The sequence below is a fragment of the Mesoplodon mirus genome (genome assembly GCF_964341445.2).
Source record: "Mesoplodon mirus genome assembly, chromosome: 6".
In the NCBI taxonomy this organism is placed as follows: Eukaryota; Metazoa; Chordata; class Mammalia; order Artiodactyla; family Ziphiidae; genus Mesoplodon; species Mesoplodon mirus.
The window spans coordinates 32,390,855-32,410,638 of record NC_138982.1 but is presented as its reverse complement, the minus strand read 5'-3'; the positions used below and the strand labels follow the sequence as shown (position 1 = coordinate 32,410,638).

The following is a 19,784-nucleotide window of genomic DNA, read 5'->3' as shown; positions in this document are numbered from 1 at the left end:
TGAACTGGAAAAGGAGCAAGGTGAAAGAGTTTTACTGGATTTTAGAGAGAAGTAACCCCCCTAAGAGAGGTCTTTATAATTAGAGAGATTTTATTAGTAGTGTTTAATAAAGATTTTAAAGACATAGTGTAGATGATTTTTGACTGGAGAACCTAATTCGTTACTTTAAAAAAATCATCTGAGGTGATTTTCTTTAGGAGTGATAGCGGTAAAGCTGTTCTGTAAAGTATGTGATAAATTGAGCTACTTCTGAGAGTCCTTTTTTCCCTAATATCTTATGGTAAAGGTTTTTGAAGAATCGTATTTCAAGAACTTTTTTCCCTTCTTCCACATTAGTATCTTCAGATAATAAGAAACAGATTCCTAATGATGCTTCTGCTGGAAGTGAAAGAGACTCATCAAATATACCACAAAATTGGTCACTACAAGATCATTATAGAATGTATTCACCCATAATATACCAAGCCCTCTGTGAGCATGTGCAGACTCAGATGTCACTGATGAATAACTTGGCTTCAAAGAACAACCCTAAAGGAATTCCTACTGCACCTTGCCACACTGTGTCTGGTTCTGGTTAGTATGAATGACGTTTTAAAAAGCATGATTATAAGCTCTAATTAAGTTGCCTGGTAATTGTATAAGCAGTCTGAGATGTGAATGACTTTTTTTTCCCTTTTCCCTTTTAGAATCTCAGGCATCTCCATATTCTAATTATAGCTTATCCACCTCTGCCCCAGTCCAGTTACCTCAGCAACCACCCTGCCCTCCAGTGGTTCATTCTGTGAGTACAGTTTATATACTATATAAGTAGTAATTTGCTTTTAGAAATTGTCATCTTGAGAGAAAATTGAATTTGCTGATTGTATCTTAATGCCCTAGGATGTAAAGACCAATTATTTTTTCAAGTTATTTTGTATTAGAAAAGTTTTACCTATTAATTGGGGGAGGGGGAAAGGGTGAAGGGGGAAAGGGAAAGAAATTACTAGAAAAAAGAAATCACCCATACCTACCACCCAGGCATAATTGCTGTTAACACGTTGATAGAGCATGTTCCAGTTATTTAATTCTCTGTGTAGGTTTTGTTTTCTGGTTTTAATTTGTTAAGTTAGTTTTCTTTTAAAAATATCATCATAATTAAATTTTATAGCGTTTTATATACTGCTTTTTTTCACTTAACATTTTATTGTAATTTACCTTTTTTAAATTTTTAATAAGTTGTTAATACTCTATGTAGTGGATATACCATGGTCTGTGTAACTACTCACCTATGGTTAGACATTTAAGGAAGTTTTTACCACTATAACATTTCTCTAAATATATTTGTGCAAAAGCTTTTTCACCTTATTTTCTTACATTGTAATTTCCCAAAGTGGAATTTTGTTTAGTCCCAAAGTAGACCAATTTTTTTTTTTTTTTTTTTTTTTTTTGCGGTACGCGGGCCTCTCACTGTTGTGGCCTCTCCCGTTGCGGAGCACAGGCTCCGGACACGCAGGCTCAGCGGCCATGGCTCATGGGCCCAGCCGCTCCGCGGCACGTGGGATCTTCCCAGACCAGGGCACGAACCCGTGTCCCCTGCATCGGCAGGTGGACTCTCAACCACTGCGCCACCAGGGAAGCCCCAAAGTAGACCAATTTTTGATGCCTTTAAACCATGTGTGATATTTGTAAATGATCTATTTTAGTCATGGCTTTATAATGTTCCCATATTGCAGAGGCTTTAAAAAGCTAGAATATTGTGCTGAGGGGAAATTCAGTTTATTTACTGGTAATCTATAACTCCATCCTGCAAATGTCATCTTCTAACATTTTTCGTTTGAGTTTATTATAGTTAATGCCTACAAGTCAGTGCTCACATTTTTGAAGGCTTAACTTGTTTATTTCTTTCTTTAGGAAGTTCAGACTGACGGTGACAACCAGTTTGCATCACAAAGTAGAACAATTCCTGTGAATTGTACTGATGATGTTCTGAGGAATTCCTTCAGTACTAGTCTTGGAGTTCCATGGAGCCTGCCCCAAACTGACAAACCAGCTACTCCAACATTTCAGCAGCTGGGTCTTACTAATGGAATTCTGCCACAACAAAGAGTTCCTAAGGAACCGGACCTACTAAAGTGTTTCCAAACATACATGAAACTGTTGGGTTCTCATCCAGACAGTCAGACTTGCTGCAGCCCCACCCTATTACAGCCAGATTTCTTGGCTATTAATGAAGAAAAATATGTTAAAGAACAAACTGGAGAGGTCAGAAGTGAAAGAAAGGATTTAAACATACCTGTGCAAGATACAAGAATAAAGGATGTGCAGAATGCGAAAAATGTGAACCAGAGTGCTGAAAAAGTTAGAACTATCAAGTATTTGTTGGGAGAGCTCAAGGCCCTGGTAGCAGAACAAGGTAGATAAAGACTTTCTTTATAATTTTCTGTGGTACGTCATTTTTTTTTTATAAGTTTAGCATTAATTAATTAATTTTTTTATTTATTATTTTTTTATGGCTGCATTGGGTCTTTCGTTGCTGTGCACGGGCTTCCTCTAGTTGCTGCGAGCAGGGGCTACTCTTTGTTGCAGCACGTGGGCTTCTCACTGCGGTGGCTTCTCGTTGTGGAGCATGGGCTCTAGGCACACGGGCTTCAGTAGTTGTGTGCATTCTCAGTAGTTGTGGCACGGGCCGTAGAGTGCAGGCTCGGTAGTTGTGGCACATGGGCTTAGTTGCTCCACGGCATGTGGAATCTTCCTGAACCAGGGATCAAACCATGTCCCCTGCATTGGCAGGCAGGTTCTTAACCACTGCACCACCAGGGAAGTCCCTGTGGCATGTCATTTAAATTCAGAATAACTGACATGGAGTTTGTGATATTTTCCATAGAAATATGTCTTGTGCTAATGAGGAAATGAATTTTGTTTGTTTTATTCTTATTTTTTAGGTTTTGCTCCCTCTTGTTTCCTGTGGATTTGAAATGTGCTAGAGAATATCAAACAGTCTTTTACTTGAAAGTGTGTATTCATTCTGCTTGATTCAAAGGACCTTGAAAAGATTCAACCAGTTATAGAGATAAACTTTAAGGGGTTAGAGGACCCTAAACATGATTAATTCCCTAGAATAGAATGATAATTTTTTCCTATTTTAAAAAGGTGCAGAAAATTTCCTCTCATCATTTCTTTAATAACCAACTGTTATAATGTTTAACAAATCTCACTTTGAGAAGGAACCTAAAACTTTTTATGCCCTTTTAAATTCACTCTTGGGATTTTTTAATTAAATCAAGAAAAATGTCTTGGGTGGAGTTAAGATACATTTGAGCTGGGTCATATTCATATGTTTTCATTATGGGTATATATTCTAAATAATGGCTTTCATTTGGAGTGAGTTACAGATTTGTCATCTAGAAAACACAGTAATTAATTGTGGAAGCACTGATTGAATACCTAATATTTGCAGGCTGACAAAAAAAGTACCAAATGTTAAAATTTATCTAAAGGATTGTAGCACTGTTGATCCAGTGGTTTAATATATTAAAATCTCTTGTGTTTTTAGACTTTAAGTTTATTACTATTTTCTTAACCAAATACTTAATCATTGGTAACAATAATAATAGTAACAATATCATTTACTGAGCGCTTACCATGTGCCCAGCACTGTGCTAAGTGTTTTATATGCATTATCTCATTTAATCCTCACAGCAACCCTGTGAGGTACTGTTATTGTCCCCATTTTACAGATGAGGAAACTGAGGCTTGCAGAACAGTATTTCATTTAATCCTCTCAGCAACCCCATGAGGTACTGTTGTTATCTCCATTTAACTATGAAGAAACCTAGGCTTCAGGAGTTAAGTAATTTGACTAAGGTACATTGCTAGAAAATGGTGGAGCCCAGGTCTCGGCCTCCAATGCTTACAAGTAAAACCCCTCTATGGAGGATTGGTAGAAGTCTGCTCTGTAATTGGGCACAGTTGTTTACTGTGTGCATGTAAACATTCCATCAGGGTGTTAAAATACTCATGGAGTTGAGTAAATTTTTGTAACTAGAATACACCTTACCTCTTTTGGATATCAGACAGTTAATATTATATTTATCAAATGTTTTCAGTTCACAGAAAATTTGGATAGATATGAGGGGACAAAAATAAAAGGACAGGGGCTTCCCTGGTGGCACAGTGGTTGAGAGTCCACCTGCTGATGCAGGGGACGCGGGTTCGTGCCCCAGTCCGGGAGGATCCCACATGCCGCGGAGTGGCTGGGCCCCTGAGCCACGGCCGCTGGGCCTGCGCGTCCGGAGCCTGTGCTCCGCAGCGAGAGAGGCCACAGCAGTGAGAGGCCCGTGTACCGCAAAAAAAAATAAAAAATTAAAAAATAAAAGGACAAAAGATCTAAAATCTACCTTCTACCTGTGGCTGTTTGCCACCTCCCAAACCATCCACTCCCCACAATTAATAACAAAAATGATAACTGCTTTTGATGCTACATCAAATGAAGTGTAGCTGATTGTGTTAACCTACTTTATAAAATTAAATAATAAAATCTTATCTTAGTAGACCTTTCCTCAGTGTGTTGCCCACTTGAATCACCTAAAGTGAGTTATTTGTTTATGCAGGATCAAAGGTTGTATTATAAATGTTAATACTGTAATTAATTATAGGAAACCCTTTAGCAATTAAAGGAGTCTAATATAGTCTTTCGGTAAATGCGAACTAGGAGATATATATAAACCATCTTCCTACTAGACATTTTAACTGAAAAAATCACTGATATAATAATTCTGTGACTTAAGATTAATCTTTAGTTTACTGAACTTGATGTCTTTAGAATTCTTTTCAGTAAGGAAATGCAGGTGGCAGGAAAGAGGAAAATGGGATTTGTATAATAAATTCATAAATAACTGAGTTGAGTTTGTTTATAGCATGTATGTATATTTCTGAAATATTTTCTTTTTTAGTAATACATATGAATAATCTTATCCAAAAATAATTTATAATATTGTCTTTACTTATTTCTTCTGCCTTTTATAGAAGATTCAGATATTCAGAGGTTGATTACAGAACTGGAGTTGTATGTATCTCTGCTTCCAACAGTAAATGGAAACACAAATATTCAGGTTGAAATAGCACTGGCCATGCAACCACTAAGAAGTGAAAATGCTCATTTACGCAGGTAAGAATTGCTCTTTGAATTTTTTTGTCTCCATGCAAAGATGTCCCGTGGCCAGAACAAAAGTGCCTAATGAGATGTCTAGGGCTTCATAAGGAAAATAGATATATACTGTCTTACTATGTTTCTACTTTTTCTTCCCTATTTTCCAAATATTGCTGGCATTCTCTAACTCTTCCGTTACTTCTGCCCACTAGTACATATTGTTTTACATCTGTTATCTGTTACATCTGTTACTTGGTTGGTAGTGAATGGAGAGGAAAATGAACTACCTCAGGGTATTTATCAGGCTAGTCTAGGCCATATAGTAACAAACTCCAAAATCTCAGTGGCGTAGCACAGCAGAAGTTTATTTCTCCCTCACGCCAAGACCAGCATGGGTCACCTGAGGCTGTCCTGTGACTTAGGATTTAGGTTCCCTCCGTCTTAGGATCTACTGTCTCCGTATATGTTTTTCAGGAAAAAGAGAATATGGATATGGCAAACCAACTCTTATATGCCCTGGCCCAGAAGTATGGTAGTCTCACTTCTACTTGTATTTTATAGGCTAAAATGAGGAATATGGCCCTGCCTAATATAAAGATCTGGGACATGAAATTTTCTCATACTTCCATATACTCCAAAGGAAAGGAGAACCTAATATGGGTGCACACCAGTCGCCCCACTACATTCAGACATAGGAAAAAACTCATTTTAATTCTTAGGTAATTTTTCTTTTGGCTATCTTAACTTATGTTGATATTATGGCCTTAATTTGTTCAGAAAAGATATAAACCAGGTATCTAATCTTGAAATACAGAAATCACTTACACGTTATCAATAATATCTTAACTTTGAACATTTCAGTGGTGATCACCAGGGCCCCTGCTCCAGTGTCTATCAGTACACTTTGCAGAGGATGGGAGGACACTTTCAGGTGCTTCTGCAGCACTGCAGTGTGTGAGTGTGCCCCGAGAGGGCGTTACAGTTGTGTGAGCTATAGACATTGTACCAGATGGGAACTGCAAGGACCTGCATAATATTAAAAAACTGGAAAGCAACAAAATAGGAGTCCTAGTTGGAGGATAGCTTAAATTCATGGATCTGGAGCCTGCAAAGGCATGACACCTAGTGAGATTTACTCGTTTAGGATTATTTCTCTAAAGGTCATTAGTCTTTAGATACTGTGGTATATGGTGGGGTTGCTGGTTTAAATTCTAATAATACTGTCTTTAGTCCTGACCTAAGGGATCCCTATAATAGCATTAGTTTTTCAAAAGCAAGACCAAGTATAAGTAATAATAATGGTAATAGCCAATACTACTACTAACATTTATTGAATGTTTCTTATGTGCCAGGCCATAAGACATAATATAATATGTGCCATCTATTATCTTTTATATGTCATCTCTTTAAATTCTTACAGCAGCTCTATGAGGTAGGTATTATGTTATTCTTTTTTTTTTTTTTTTTTTTTTTTTTGCGGTACGCGGGCCTCTCACTGTTGTGGCCTCTCCCGTTGCGGAGCACAGGCTCCGGATGCGCAGGCTCAGCGGCCATGGTTCATGGGCCCAGCCGCTCCACGGCATGTGGGATGCTCCTGGACCGGGGCACAAACCCGTGTCCCCTACATCGGCAGGCTGACTCTCAACCACTGCGCCACCAGGGAAGCCCTATTATGTTATTCTTATTCAAATGAGGAAACCAAGGCACAGAGAGGTTATGTAACTTAACCCAAGGTCACATACCTAAGATGTAACAGAGACAAGACTCAAACCTGGGCAGTTTGATTTTAGAGTGCATTGATCTTAATTTCTACGCTTCTGCATTGCTTCTGCTAGGAAGTAGAGACTAACTTAATTATGCTTCAGTATTTATGTGTATTTTGTGAAACAAAAGAACATACTGTAATCCATTTTAAATAAACACATATGTTTTTTAAGGTATGACTATCAAATAATTAGTTTCTTAAACAAGCATACTAAAACTTTGTCTCCAGATATTATCTATTTTAACATTGTGACCATGGGAAATATCAGTAGTTGTTATTTATTTATATTCCTTAGAACATTTTAAAATTGCTTTAGGAGCTAATTTATAAGCCACTTAAGAAAATGAGACTTAATACTTTATTGGTCACTGCTTGTTGTTAACTTTTTTTAAAGGTATTAGTTTAATGTCTCACCTAATTCTTCAGACTTGGCATCAAAGCTTTTTGGCTGTGTCCTTAGAGGACAAAGATTAAATAGCATGCTACTGCCATTGTTTACCTGACCTTCTAAAATTGAAATTATTGAAAAATGAGGAATTTGTCAGATACTCTTTTTAGCAGAATGAGATTTCCAGCACAAGTATAGGAATTTTTTTGCCTCTTTGGTAATCTTTGTTTGGAAAGAAACATCCATAATCTCCATTACAAATGAAAGTTGGAATGCATAAGCTTATTCAAAAGTGTTTTTCAACTTTTTCAATCAAAAAAATTTTTTTCTTTCTTTTTTGGGCATTTTGAAACTTCCTGTTCCTTTATGGCCAGAAAACTAATCTTTCATGACTTTCTTGGTGTTTATTGCCATCTTGTGGCTTAAAAAAAAATAGCTAGGTGCATTATTTCTTTGGAATTTGGGTCCGGGCAGTTTTTATGTGAGACTCCTGACACAGTGCTCAACATTTAGCCTTCCTGATCCCTACCCATAAAATGTCTGTAGTGCCCTATTCACTGTGACCACCAAAAGGCCTGGCATGTTCCAAACTTTCCTGGATGAGGGCTGTGGGGGTTCCAGTTCAGCTAGAGAGGGACTTTAATATTCAAAGGGCAACTTAGAATTCATGACCATTTCCTGATATTAGACTCAAATATGAGACTGTTGTGTACCCACACAGAACAAAAGCTGAAGTGGATATCAATGGGAGGAGCTGGAGTGTGGCCTTCAGTCTTTTGGCCTGATAATTTGACATATGGTAACATAATTCTTCCAGGTGGAAGTTACTGGAGGAAGAATAGATTGTTTGCTTTTATTTCACTTTATTTTTTAGCTTTTTATTTAGTTTTTGAATTTTTGAATTTTATTTTATTTATTTTTTTATACAGCAGGTTCTTACTAGTTATCTACTTTATACATATTAGTGTATATATGTCAATTCCAATCTCCCAATTCATCACACCACCACCACCACCCCCTGCCACTTTCCCCCCTTGGTGTCCATACGTTTGTGCTCTACATCTGTGTCTCTTTTTCTGCCTTGCAAACCAGTTCATCTGTACCATTTTTCTAGGTTCCACATATATGTGTTAATATATGATATTTGTTTTTCTCTTTCTGACTTACTTCACTCTGTATGACTATCTCTAGATCCATCCATGTCTCTACACATGACCCAATTTCGTTCCTTTTTATGGCTGAGTAATATTCCATTGTATATATGTACCACATCTTCTTTATCCATTTGTCTGTCAATAGGCATTTAGGTTGCTTCCATGACCTGGCTATTGTAAACAGTGCTGCAAGGAACATTGGGGTGTATGTCTCTGTTTGATTTCTGGTTTTCTCTGGGTATATGCCCAGTAGTGAGATTGCTGGCTCATATGGTAATTCTGTTTTTACTTTGTTTGTTTGTTTGTTTGTTTGTTTTGTTTGTTTGTTTTTGCGGTACACGGGCCTCTCACTGTTGTGGCCTCTCCCATTGCGGAGCACAGGCTCTGGATGCGCAGGCTCAGCGGCCATGGCTTACAGGCCTAGCTGCTCCGCAGCATGTGGGATCTTCCCGTACCGGGGCACGAACCCGTGTCCCCTGCATCAGCAGGCAGACTCTCAACCACTGTGCCACCAGGAAAGCCCTATTTTTAGTTTTTTAAGGAACCTCCATACTGTTCTCCATAGTGGCTGTATCAATTTACATTCGTGCCAACAGTGCAAGAGGGTTCCCTTTTCTCCACACCCTCTCCAGCATTTGTTTGTAGATTTTCTGATGATGCCCATTCTAACGGGTCTGAAGTGATACCTCATTGTAGTTTTGATTCGCATTTCTCTAATAATTAGTGATGTTGAGCAGCTCTTCATGTGCTTCTTGGCCATCTGTATGTCTTCTTTGGAGAAATGTCTATTAAGGTCTTCTGCCCATTTTTGGATTGGGTTGTTTGTTTCTTTAATATTGAGCTGCATGAGCTGTTTATATATTTTGGAGATTAATACTTTGTCCATTGATTCGTTTGCAAATATTTTCTCCCATTCTGAGGGTTGTCTTTTCATCTTGTTTGTAGTTTCCTTTGCTTTTCAAAAGCTTTTAAGTTTCATTAGGTCCCATTTGTTTATTTTTGTTTTTATTTCCATTACTCTAGGAGGTGGATCAAAAAAGATCTTGCTGTGATTTATGTCAAAGAGTGTTCTTCCTATGTTTTTCTCTGAGAATTTTATAGTATCCGGTATTACATTTAGGTGTCTAATCCATTTTGAGTTTATTTTTGTGTATGGTGTTAGGGAGTGTTCTAATTTCATTCTTTTACGTGTAGCTGTCCAGTTTTCCCAGCACCACTTATTGAAGAGACTGTCTTTTCTCCATTGTATATCCTTGCCTCCTTTCTCATAGATTAGTTGACCATAGGGGCGTGGGTTTATCTCTGGGCTTTCTATCCTATTCCATTGTTCTATATTTCTGTTTTGGTGCCAGTACTATATTATCTTGATTATTGTAGCTTTGTAGTGTAGTCTGAAGTCAGGGAGTCCGAGTGCTCCAGCTCCCTTTTTTTTCCTCAAGACTGCTTTTGCTATTTGGGGTGTTCTGTGTCTACATACAAATTTTAAGATTTTTTGTTCTAGTTCTGTAAAAAATGCCACTGGTAATTTGATAGGGATTGCATTGAATCTGTAGATTGCCTTGGGTAGTATAGTCATTTTCACAATATTGATTCTTCCAATCCAAGAACATAGTATATATCTTCATCTATGTCATCTTTGATTTCTTTCATCAGTGTCTTACAGTTTTCTGAGTATAGGTCTTTTACCACCTTAGGTAGGTTTATTCCTAGGTATTTTATTCTTTTTGTTGCAATGGTGAATGGGATTGTTTCCCTAATTTCTCTTTCTGATCTTTCGTTGTTAGTGTATAGGAATGCAAGAGATTTCTGTGCATCAATTTTGTATCCTGCAACTTTACCAAATTCATTGATCAGCTATAGTAGTTTTCTGGTGGCATCTTTAGGATTCTCTATGTATAGTATCATGTCATCTGCAAACAGTGACAGTTTGACTTCTTCTTTTCCAGTTTGTATTCCTTTATTTCTTTTTCTTCTCTAATTGCCATGACTAGGACTTCCAAAGCTATGTTGAATGATAGTGATGAGAGTGGACATCCTTGTCTTGTTCCTGATCTTAGAGGAAATGGTTTCAGTTTTTCACCACTGAGAATGATGTCTGCTGTGGGTTTGTCCTGTATGGCCTTTATTATGTTGAAGTAGGTTCCCTCTATGCCCACTTTCTGGAGAGCTTTTATCATAAATGGGTGTTGAATTTTGTCAAAAGCTTTTTCTGCATCTGTTGAGATGATCATATGGTTTTTATTCTTCAATTTGTTAATATGGTGTATCACATTGATTGATTTGCATATATTGAAGAATCCTTGCATTCCTGGAATAAACCCCACTTGATCATGGTGTATGATCCTTTTAATGTGCTGTTGGATTCTACTTGCTAGTAGTTTGTTGAGGATTTTTGCATCTATATTCATCAGTGATATTGGTCTGTAATTTTCTTTTTTTGTAGTATCTGTGTCTGGTTTTGGTATCAGGGTGATGGTGGCCTCATAGAATGAGTTTGGGGGTGTTCCTTCCTCTGCAGTTTTTTGGAAGAGTTTGTGAAGGATGGGTGTTAGCTCTCCTCTAAATGTTTGATAGAATTCACCTGTGAAGCCATCTGGTCCTGGACTTTTGTTTGTTGGAAGATTTTTAATCACAGTTTCAATTTCATTACTTGTGATTGGTCTGTTCATATTTTCTATTTCTTTCTGGTTCAGTCTTGGAAGGTTATACCTTTCTAAGAATTTGTCCATTTCTTCCAGGTTGTCCTTTTTATTGGCATAGAGTTGCTTGTAGTAGTCTCTTAGCATGCTTTGTATTTCTGCAGTGTCTGTTGTAACTTCTCCTTTTTCATTCCTAATTTTATTGATTTGAGTCCTCTCCCTTGTTTTCTTGATGAATCTGGCTAGTGGTTTATCAATTTTGTTTATCTTCTCAAAGAACCAGCTTTTAGTTTTATTGATCTTTGCTATTGTATTCTTTGTTTCTATTTCATTTATTTCTGCTCTGATCTTTATGATGTCTTTCCTTCTACTAACTATGGGCTTTGTTCTTCTTTCTCTAGTTTCTTTAGGTGTAAGGTTAGATTGTTTATTTGAGATGTTTGTTGTTTCTTGTAGTATTGTATTGCTATAAACCTCCCTCTTGGAACTGCTTTTGTTACATCGCATAGGTTTTGGCTCGTCGTGTTTTCATTGTCAGTTGTCTCTAGGTATTTTTTGATTTCCTCTGATTTCTTCAGTGATCTCTTGGTTATTTAGTGATGTATTGTTTAGCCTCCATGTGTTTGTGTTTTTTACGTTTTTTCCCTCTGTAATTGATTTCTAACCTCATAGCGTTGTGGTCAGAAAAGAGGCTTGATATGATTTCAGTTTTCTTAAATTTACTGAGGCTTGATTTGTTACCCAAGATTTGATTTATCCTGGAGAATGTTCCGTGCGCACTTGAGAAGAAAGTGTAATATGCTGTTTTTGGATGGAATGTCCTATAAATATCAATTAAATCTATCTGGTCTTTCGTGTCATTTAAAGCTTGTGTTTCCTTATTAATTTTCTGTTTGGATGATCTGTCCATTGGTGTAAGTGAGGTGTTAAAGTCCCCTATTATTATTGTGTTACTGTTGATTTCCTTTTTTATAGCTGTTAGCAGTTGCCTTATGTATTGAGGTGCTCCTATGTTGGGTGCATATATATTTATAATTGTTATATCTTCTTCTTGGATTGATCCCTTGATCATAGTGTAGTGTCCTTCCTTGTCTCTTGTAACATTCTTTATTTTAAAGTCTATTTTATCTGATATGAGTATTGCTACTCCAGCTTTCTTTTGATTTCCATTTGCATGGAATATTTTTTCCATCCTGTCACTTTCAGTCTGTATGTGTCCCTTGATCTGAAGTGGGTCTCATGTAGACATCATATAGATGGGTCTTGTTTTTATATCCATTCAGTGAGTCTGCGTCTTTTGGTTGTAGCATTTTATCCATTCAGGTTTAAGGTAACTATCAATATTTATGTTCCTGTTACCATTTTCTTAATTGTTTTGGGTTTGTTTTTGTAGGTCCTTTTCTTCTCTTGTGTGAACTGAGAGAAGTTCCTTTAACATTTATTGTAGAGCTGGTTTGGTGGTGCTGAATTCTCTTAGCTTTTGCTTGTCTGTAAAGCTTTTGATTTCTCCATCGAATCTGAATGAGATCCTTGCCCGGTACAGTAATCTTGGTTGTAAGTTCTTCTCTTTCATCACTTTAAATATGTCGTGCCACTCCCTTCTGTCTTGTAGAGTTTCTGCTGAGAAATCAGCTGTTAACCTTATGAGAGTTCCATTGTATGTTATTTGTCGGTTTTCCCTTGTTGTTTTCAGTAATTTTTCTTTGTCTTTAATTTTTGTCAGTTTGATTACTATGTGTCTTGGCCTGTTTCTCCTTGGGTTTATCCTGTATGGCACTCTCTGTGCTTCCTGGACTTGGGTGGCTATTTCCGTTCCCATGTTAGGGAAGTTTTCAACTATAATCCCTTCAAATATTTTCTCGGGTCCTTTCTCTCTCTCTTCTCCTTTTGGGACCCCTATAATGTGAATGTTGTTGTGTTTAATGTGCCAGAGGTCTCTTAGGTCGTCTTCATTTTCATTCTTTTTTCTTTATTCTCTTCTGTGGCAGTGAATTCCACCATTCTGTCTTCCAGGTCACTAATCCGTTCTTCTGCCTCAGTTATTCTGCTATTGATTCCTTCTAGTGTAGTTTTCATTTCAGTTATTGTATTGCTCTCTGTTTGTTTGTTCTTTAATTCTTCTAGGTCTTTGTTAAACATTTTTTGTATCTTCTCTATCTTTGCCTCCATTCTTTTTCCGAGGTCCTGGATCATCTTCGCTATTATTATTCTGAATTCTTTTTCATTAAGGTTGCCTATCTCCACTTCATTTAGTTGTTTTTCTGGGGTTTTATCTTGTTCCTTCATCTGGTACATAACCCTCTGTCTTTTCATCTTGTCTATCTTTCTATGAATGTGGTTTTTGTTCCACAGGCTGCAGGACTGTAGTTCTTCTTGCTTCTGCTGTCTGCCCTCTGGTGGATGAGGCTATCTGAAAGGCTTGTGCAAGTTTCCTGATGGGAGGGACTGGTGGTGGGTAGTTCGCTGTTGCTCTGGTAGGCAGAGCTCAGTAAAACTTTAATCCGCTTGTCTGCTGATGGGTGGGGCTGGGTCCCCTCTCTGTTGGTTTTTTGGCCTGAGGCGACCCAACACTGGATCCTACCCGGGCTCTTTGGTGGGGCTAATGGCGGACTCTGGGAGGGCTCATGCCAAGGAGTGCTTCCCAGAACTTTTGCTGCCAGTGTCCTTGTCCTCACGGTGAGACACAGCCACCCACCGCCTCTTCAGGAGACCCTCCAACAGTAGCAGGTAGGTCTGGTTCAGTCTCCTCTGGAGTCACTGCTCCTTCTCCTGGGTCCTGATGCACACACTACTTTCTGTATGCCCTCCAATAGTGGAGTCTCTGTTTCCCCCAGTCCTGTCAAAGTCCTGCAATGAAATCCCACTAGCCTTCAAAGTCTGATTCTCTAGGAGTTCCTCCTCCCATTGCTGGATCCCGATGTTGGGAATCCTGACATGGGGCTCAGAACCTTCACTCCAGTGGGTGGACTTCTGTGGTATAAGTGTTCTCCAGTTTGTAAGTCACCCACCCAGCAGTTATGGGATTTGATTTTATTGTGATTGCACCCCTCCTACCGTGTTATTGTGGCTTCTCCTTTGTCTTTGGATGTGGGGTATCTTTTTTGGTGAGTTCCAGTGTCTTCCTGTCGATGATTGTTCAGCAGTTATTTGTGAATCCAGCGCTCTCGCAAGAGGGAGTGAGAGCACATCGTTCTACTCCGCCGTCTTGAACCAATCTGTCACTTTATTTTTGAGTTAGAAAATGTAATGGGAGAGCCAGTGAATTAAGAATTAGATATGCTGGATGTATCATTTAGACCATCTGGAGACATGTGTGGTATGATCCAGGATAGAAACAGACTTGGGAGTTATTCACTGACCACATTTTTATTGAGCATTTACTACAGGTCTGGCACTGTGTAGACACTGGAGACAATAATAATTAAAAGCAAGTGATTTGTTATCAGCGTGTAAGTGGTAAATTCCCCAGGAAGGTATAGAGTGTGAACAAAGCCAAAGGGCAATTGCTGGGGAACAACAGCTCTTTAAGGAAAGAACACAGGAAGAGGAGCCTGTGAAAGAAACCCAAGAAGGAACAAGTAGAGAAGGATCAGGAAAACTGGGAGAGAGTGATACCACAAAAGCTATGGGAAGAAAGAACTTATGGAAGGGGAGAGACGTTTGTATAACATTCAAAATAAACAAATTGACAAAAGGGACAAAGGTAGGTCAAGAATAAACATGACAAGACAGATCACCCAAGGAAAACCCAGGAAAACTTGAAACAGTATTCTATAGTTTCAAGGAAATTAAATATAATAGAGTCTCTCTTAGAAGCAGGAAGACAGAGATTGAAAAGAGAGAGTGCTTAAAGAAGAAAAGACAGAGAAGAAGAAAAGTGGATTAGATGACCTTGGAAAAATAAAAAAGCTAAAAATTACAGAAATGAAAGCCCTGTTAGAAACAAATAAGTTAACACCAAACAAACATCAAGTCAGGGATATTGCATTCCATTAGAACCTAAACAGGGGACTTTCCTGGTGGCTCAGTGGTAACGAATCCGCCTTCCAGTGCAGGGGACGCGGGTTCGATCCAGTAGGGGAACTAAGATCCCACACACTGCGGGGCAGCTAAGCCCCTGTGCCACAGCTACTGAGCTCGCACATCTCAACAAGAGAGCCCGCATGCCGCAATCTACAGAGTCCACACTCCCTGGAACCTGCACACCACAACTAGAGAGAAAACCTCCACGCCCCAACTAGAGAGAAAACCTGCGTGCCACAACTAGAGAGAAGCCCACACGCCACAACAAAGACCCCACATACCGCAACGAAAGATCTGCATGCCTCAGTGAAGACCCCATGTGCTGCAACTAAGACCTAATGCAGCCAAAAAAATAAAGAAAAAAAAAAGAAGCTAAGCAATATGAAGGCTGAATTTTGTTGTTGTTTTGTTGGTTTTTGTGTTTTGCTTCCCCCCCAAATATTTCTCTTTCAGTTGCTACTAAATTCATAGTTCACTGTCTCCTGTAAGCCTTATCTTATTTCTCTTTACAAACCCCTTAAATATTTTTTATTAATTTATTTTTATTGTGGTAAAATATATGACATAATATTTATTTTTTCACTACTTGTAAATGTATGTTGCATTAAATGCATTCACAATACTGTGTACCCATGACCACTGTTTGTACCTAAAACTTTTTCATCCCCAGCATAAATCCTGTGCCCACTAAAAGTAACTCCCCTTCTCCCTTCCCCCCAGCCCCTGATAACCTCTATGCTCTTTTTTGTCTCAATGAATTTGAGAAGGCTGAATTTTTGTCTTTTTTGTTTGCTGCTGTATTTCTAGTGCCGAGAATTGTGCCTAGCAGTCACTCTAATAAGTACTTGTTAAATGACTGAATGTGTGGTGGATACACTTCAAGAAATCATACAAAAAAAAATAGAAAAAGATTGATCTAAAAATTATTATTAAGAACATGATATACATGGAAGAGAAACAAAAGAGATGCAAAATTGGCATAGTGTTCCTGCAAAAGAGAAGAGAACGAATAGATTAAAGACAATATTAAAAGATAGATAAATAAAGGGAAACTTACTAAAGATCTGTGTCAGCAGATCAATAGGTTATAGAAGTTCTCAGGAAAACTATGCGAAACGATCAATACCAAGACATGCTGGTGAAGTTACTACACCTTGAGGACAAAAAAATTTAGCTTTTACAGACACTCAAAAGACAAAGCAACTCATAAGGAGAAAAATATCAAATTGGCCTCAACCTTTTCACAGCAATATTAATTGTCAGAAGATTATAGAACATCATTTACAAAGTTCTAAGGGAAAAGAAAATATGTGGTCCAGTGATCCTTTTAGTGTAAAGGTAATAGTCATATTCTAAAGTGTGGGAAAACTTAGGAAATATAGCACCCTTGGCCTCCTTTAGAAACAAAGATTCTTGAATGGCAGAGTCTAGTCAACCAAGAGGTAAGTTCAGGTAAAGGAGTAGATTAGAGATGAACATTGAATCTATACATAGAACTAAAACAACTGGAATTATGGGCTCAGAATAGACTGTTAGTAATCTTGACAGTAAAAATTCCCAAATCAGTGTTTTTCATATCCTATTTCCTTTATTTTAGCCTGTTTAGGAATAATTTTTAAAATTTTATTTTACTGAGGTATAGTTGATTTACAATGTTTTGTCAGTTTCTGCTGCACAGCAAAGTGATTCAGTTATGTATATACACTCTTTTTCATATTCTTTTCCATTATGGAAAGTAAACTTAAATATAATACATAATACTTTTAAATAGCATGTGTAACATCCATTTTTAAAAGACTTTTATTTATTATCATGTATCATTTTTATAGAACAATCATTTTTTTAAAGGTCTGGCCCCAAAAACTGGGAATGAGAGGGAAGAGAGTAGCTAGTGGTACAGTTAGGTTGGAGGGAATGTTTTCCTAAATATGGGAGTAGTTTTATTATGCTTCTCAGCTCAGGCCCATGAACTTGTAAAAGAGAAGAGAGAAGAATCTGACCAGGGACATACAGAATTGTCAAGCAAAGCTTCTGTCACACACTTGGTGTGTACAAGGACCTGCTGTTTTTCTGGAAAATATCAGAAGCAGCATTCCAGTTGGAGTTATGGGTTACCAGTCTATGCTGCCTTTTCTAAATCTGCCCTCTTTGTTGTAAAGGAGAAACCTTTTAGAAAAGTTGAATTTTATTAAAACAAAAATGAGATCTTATTATACTATTGTTCTGTAGCTTGTCTTTTTCACTATATAATGTCTCTTGGAAATCTTTCCATGACAGTCTCTTTATTTATTTATTTTTAATAAATTTATTTATTTTTATTTTTGGCTGCGTTGGGTCTTTGTTGCTGTGTGTAGGCTTTCTCTAGTTGCGGCAAGCGGGGGCTACTCTTCGTTGCGGTATGCAGGCTTCTCATTGCCGTGGCTTCTCTTGTTGAGGAGTACAGGCTCTAGGTGTGCGGGCTTCCGTAGTTGTGGCATGTGGGCTCAGTAGTTGTGGCTTGCAGGCTCTAGAGCACAGGCTCAGTAGTTGTGGTGCACGGGCTTAGTTGCTCCGCAGCATGTGGGATCTTCCCGGACCAGGGCTCAAACCCATGTCCCCTACATTGGCAGGTGGATTCTTAACCACTGCGCCACCAGGGAAGCCAGTCTCTTTTTTAAAATACCTGTGTATTAGCATTTCGTAGTATGGATATATCATAATTTATGTAGTATTTTGTTTCCAACTTCTACTGGTGTAGAACATCCTTATATATATCTACAAGATTATAGATGATTTTGCACATATAGAACTACTTCTGAGGCTAGATAACTTAGAGCTGGAATTATTTTGTCACAGATTGTGAACATTTTACATTTGTTGGATAATGCCAAATTGACATCCAAAATGGTTACACCAGTAGACTCCCACCAATTGAGATAATCCCTTTCCCTATACCATCACCAACAAAAAGTGTTATTTCCTTTCATTTTTGTCAATCCTGTGGCCATAAAATATCTCTTGTTTTAAATTTGCATTTCTTCATATTAGTGAGGCTGAGCATTTTTCACATGCTTATTGGCCATTTCTATTTCTTGTGTGAATTGCCCATTCTTATCGTTTGTCACATTTTATTGCCCTTCTTCCTGAAAAAAAAAATGTAGATAATTACTACCGTAATGAAAATACTTCCTGGGACGGACGACAGAAGAAGAAAATAGCAAGAGGAGATAGAAATGAAAGAAATAGAAACAAACAACGAAATCACTGAAAAGAGAACAAAAAAGGGAAGGGGAAAAATAAATTAACCTTTTTCTAGTGAGGGGTGGTTTTATGCTATCCCAGACAATCTTTTAAAAATTATCTCAGGCCTTCTAATAATAGCAGTAGTGTGGTTTTGTTGCTTTGTTTATTTGGTTTTTGTCTTATGTTTGGGGGATAAGATGGAGTTCTGCTGTTCTAGCAACTATTTGTGTTGTCTATTTTAATAGGCTGTCAAATGTATACTGTTAAATGAGCTTGGGATTCTTGCATTCATGTTTCTTCATTATTTCATTTAGGCAATTGAGAATTTTGAACCAGCAACTTAGAGAACGAGAAGAAACTCAAAAGTCATCTGGTTCTCTGGAATGCAACCTTGAATGTAGGTAAAAGAACTTAAGAACTGATGGTAAATTCTCTGTGGCTCTGGAGATGTTGATAAAGAATTGAACTTTCTTTTTTTTTTTTTTGCGGTACACGGGCCTCTCACTGTTGTGGCCTCTCCCGTTGCGGAGCACAGGCTCCGGACGCGCAGGCTCAGCGGCCATGGCTCACGGGCCTAGCCGCTCTGCGGCAAGTGGGATCTTCCCAGACCAGGGCACGAACCTGTGTCCCCTGCATCGGCAGGCGGACTCTCAACCACTGCGCCACCAGGGAAGCCCTGAACTTTCTTAATTACTTTGTATTAAGTGGACTTTCTGTTAAGAATCAACATTAAAAAAGTAAGAATAATACTCATCAAAATTTAAAATAGTGCAGAAACACAAAAATAAAAGATTCGTGCTGTGACTTCCCGATAATACCCCTATTTTTTCAAATTAATTAATTAATTTATATTTGGCTGCATTGGGTCTTCGTTGCTGCTCACAGGCTTTCTCTAGTTATGGCAAGCAGAGGCTACTCTTCGTTGTGGTGCGCAGGCTTCTCATTGTGGTGGCTTCTCTTGTTTCAGAGCACGGGCTCTAGGAATGCAAGCTTCAGTAGTTGTGGCATGAGGGCTCAGTAGTTGTGGCTCGCAGGCTTAGTTGCTCCACGGCATGTGGGACCTTCCCAGACCAGGGCTTGAACCCGTGTCCCCTGCATTGGCAGGCGGATTCTTACCCAGTGCTCCACCAGGCGAGTCCCAATACCTCTATTTTTTTTAAAAAAAGACTGTATTTCCTTTCACATATCTCCTGTTCATATATAATTGATTTATTTCATAAATACTGCGTATCTACTAACAGATGGGCACTAATAGAACTACATATGTACTTCTTTTGTGAAAATGAGATTACACTGTATATACTCCTGCAGCTTGTATTTATTCACTTAATATGTAGTGGACATTTTTCTCTATCAAAATACATAAATATGTTTCTTTCTGTTTAAGAACTGTGTAGGTATTCTGTTTATGTAGTTCTGTCATAATGTATTTAAAGTCCTCTGCCGATAGATATCTAGGCACTTT

The 19,784-nt window shown here is 38.1% G+C and overlaps 1 protein-coding gene across 4 annotated transcripts in view; it reads left to right on the top strand.

The window, feature by feature from the left end:
- The window catches only part of CCDC14 (coiled-coil domain containing 14), a 52,508-nt gene that overhangs the window by 16,461 nt on the left and 16,263 nt on the right, over positions 1 to 19,784 (top strand). For 2 of the 4 annotated variants that reach the window (XM_082624531.1, XM_082624530.1), the window contains exons 6-11: positions 337 to 573; positions 687 to 781; positions 1,891 to 2,392; positions 5,005 to 5,146; positions 5,990 to 6,082; positions 18,634 to 18,716. In XM_082624531.1, the coding sequence (XP_082480657.1) occupies positions 337 to 573; positions 687 to 781; positions 1,891 to 2,392; positions 5,005 to 5,146; positions 5,990 to 6,082; positions 18,634 to 18,716 (1,152 nt within the window). The remainder of the gene's footprint in view (positions 1 to 336; positions 574 to 686; positions 782 to 1,890; positions 2,393 to 5,004; positions 5,147 to 5,989; positions 6,083 to 18,633; positions 18,717 to 19,784) is intronic. The other 2 variants (XM_082624533.1, XM_082624532.1) reach the window with 1 other exon arrangement.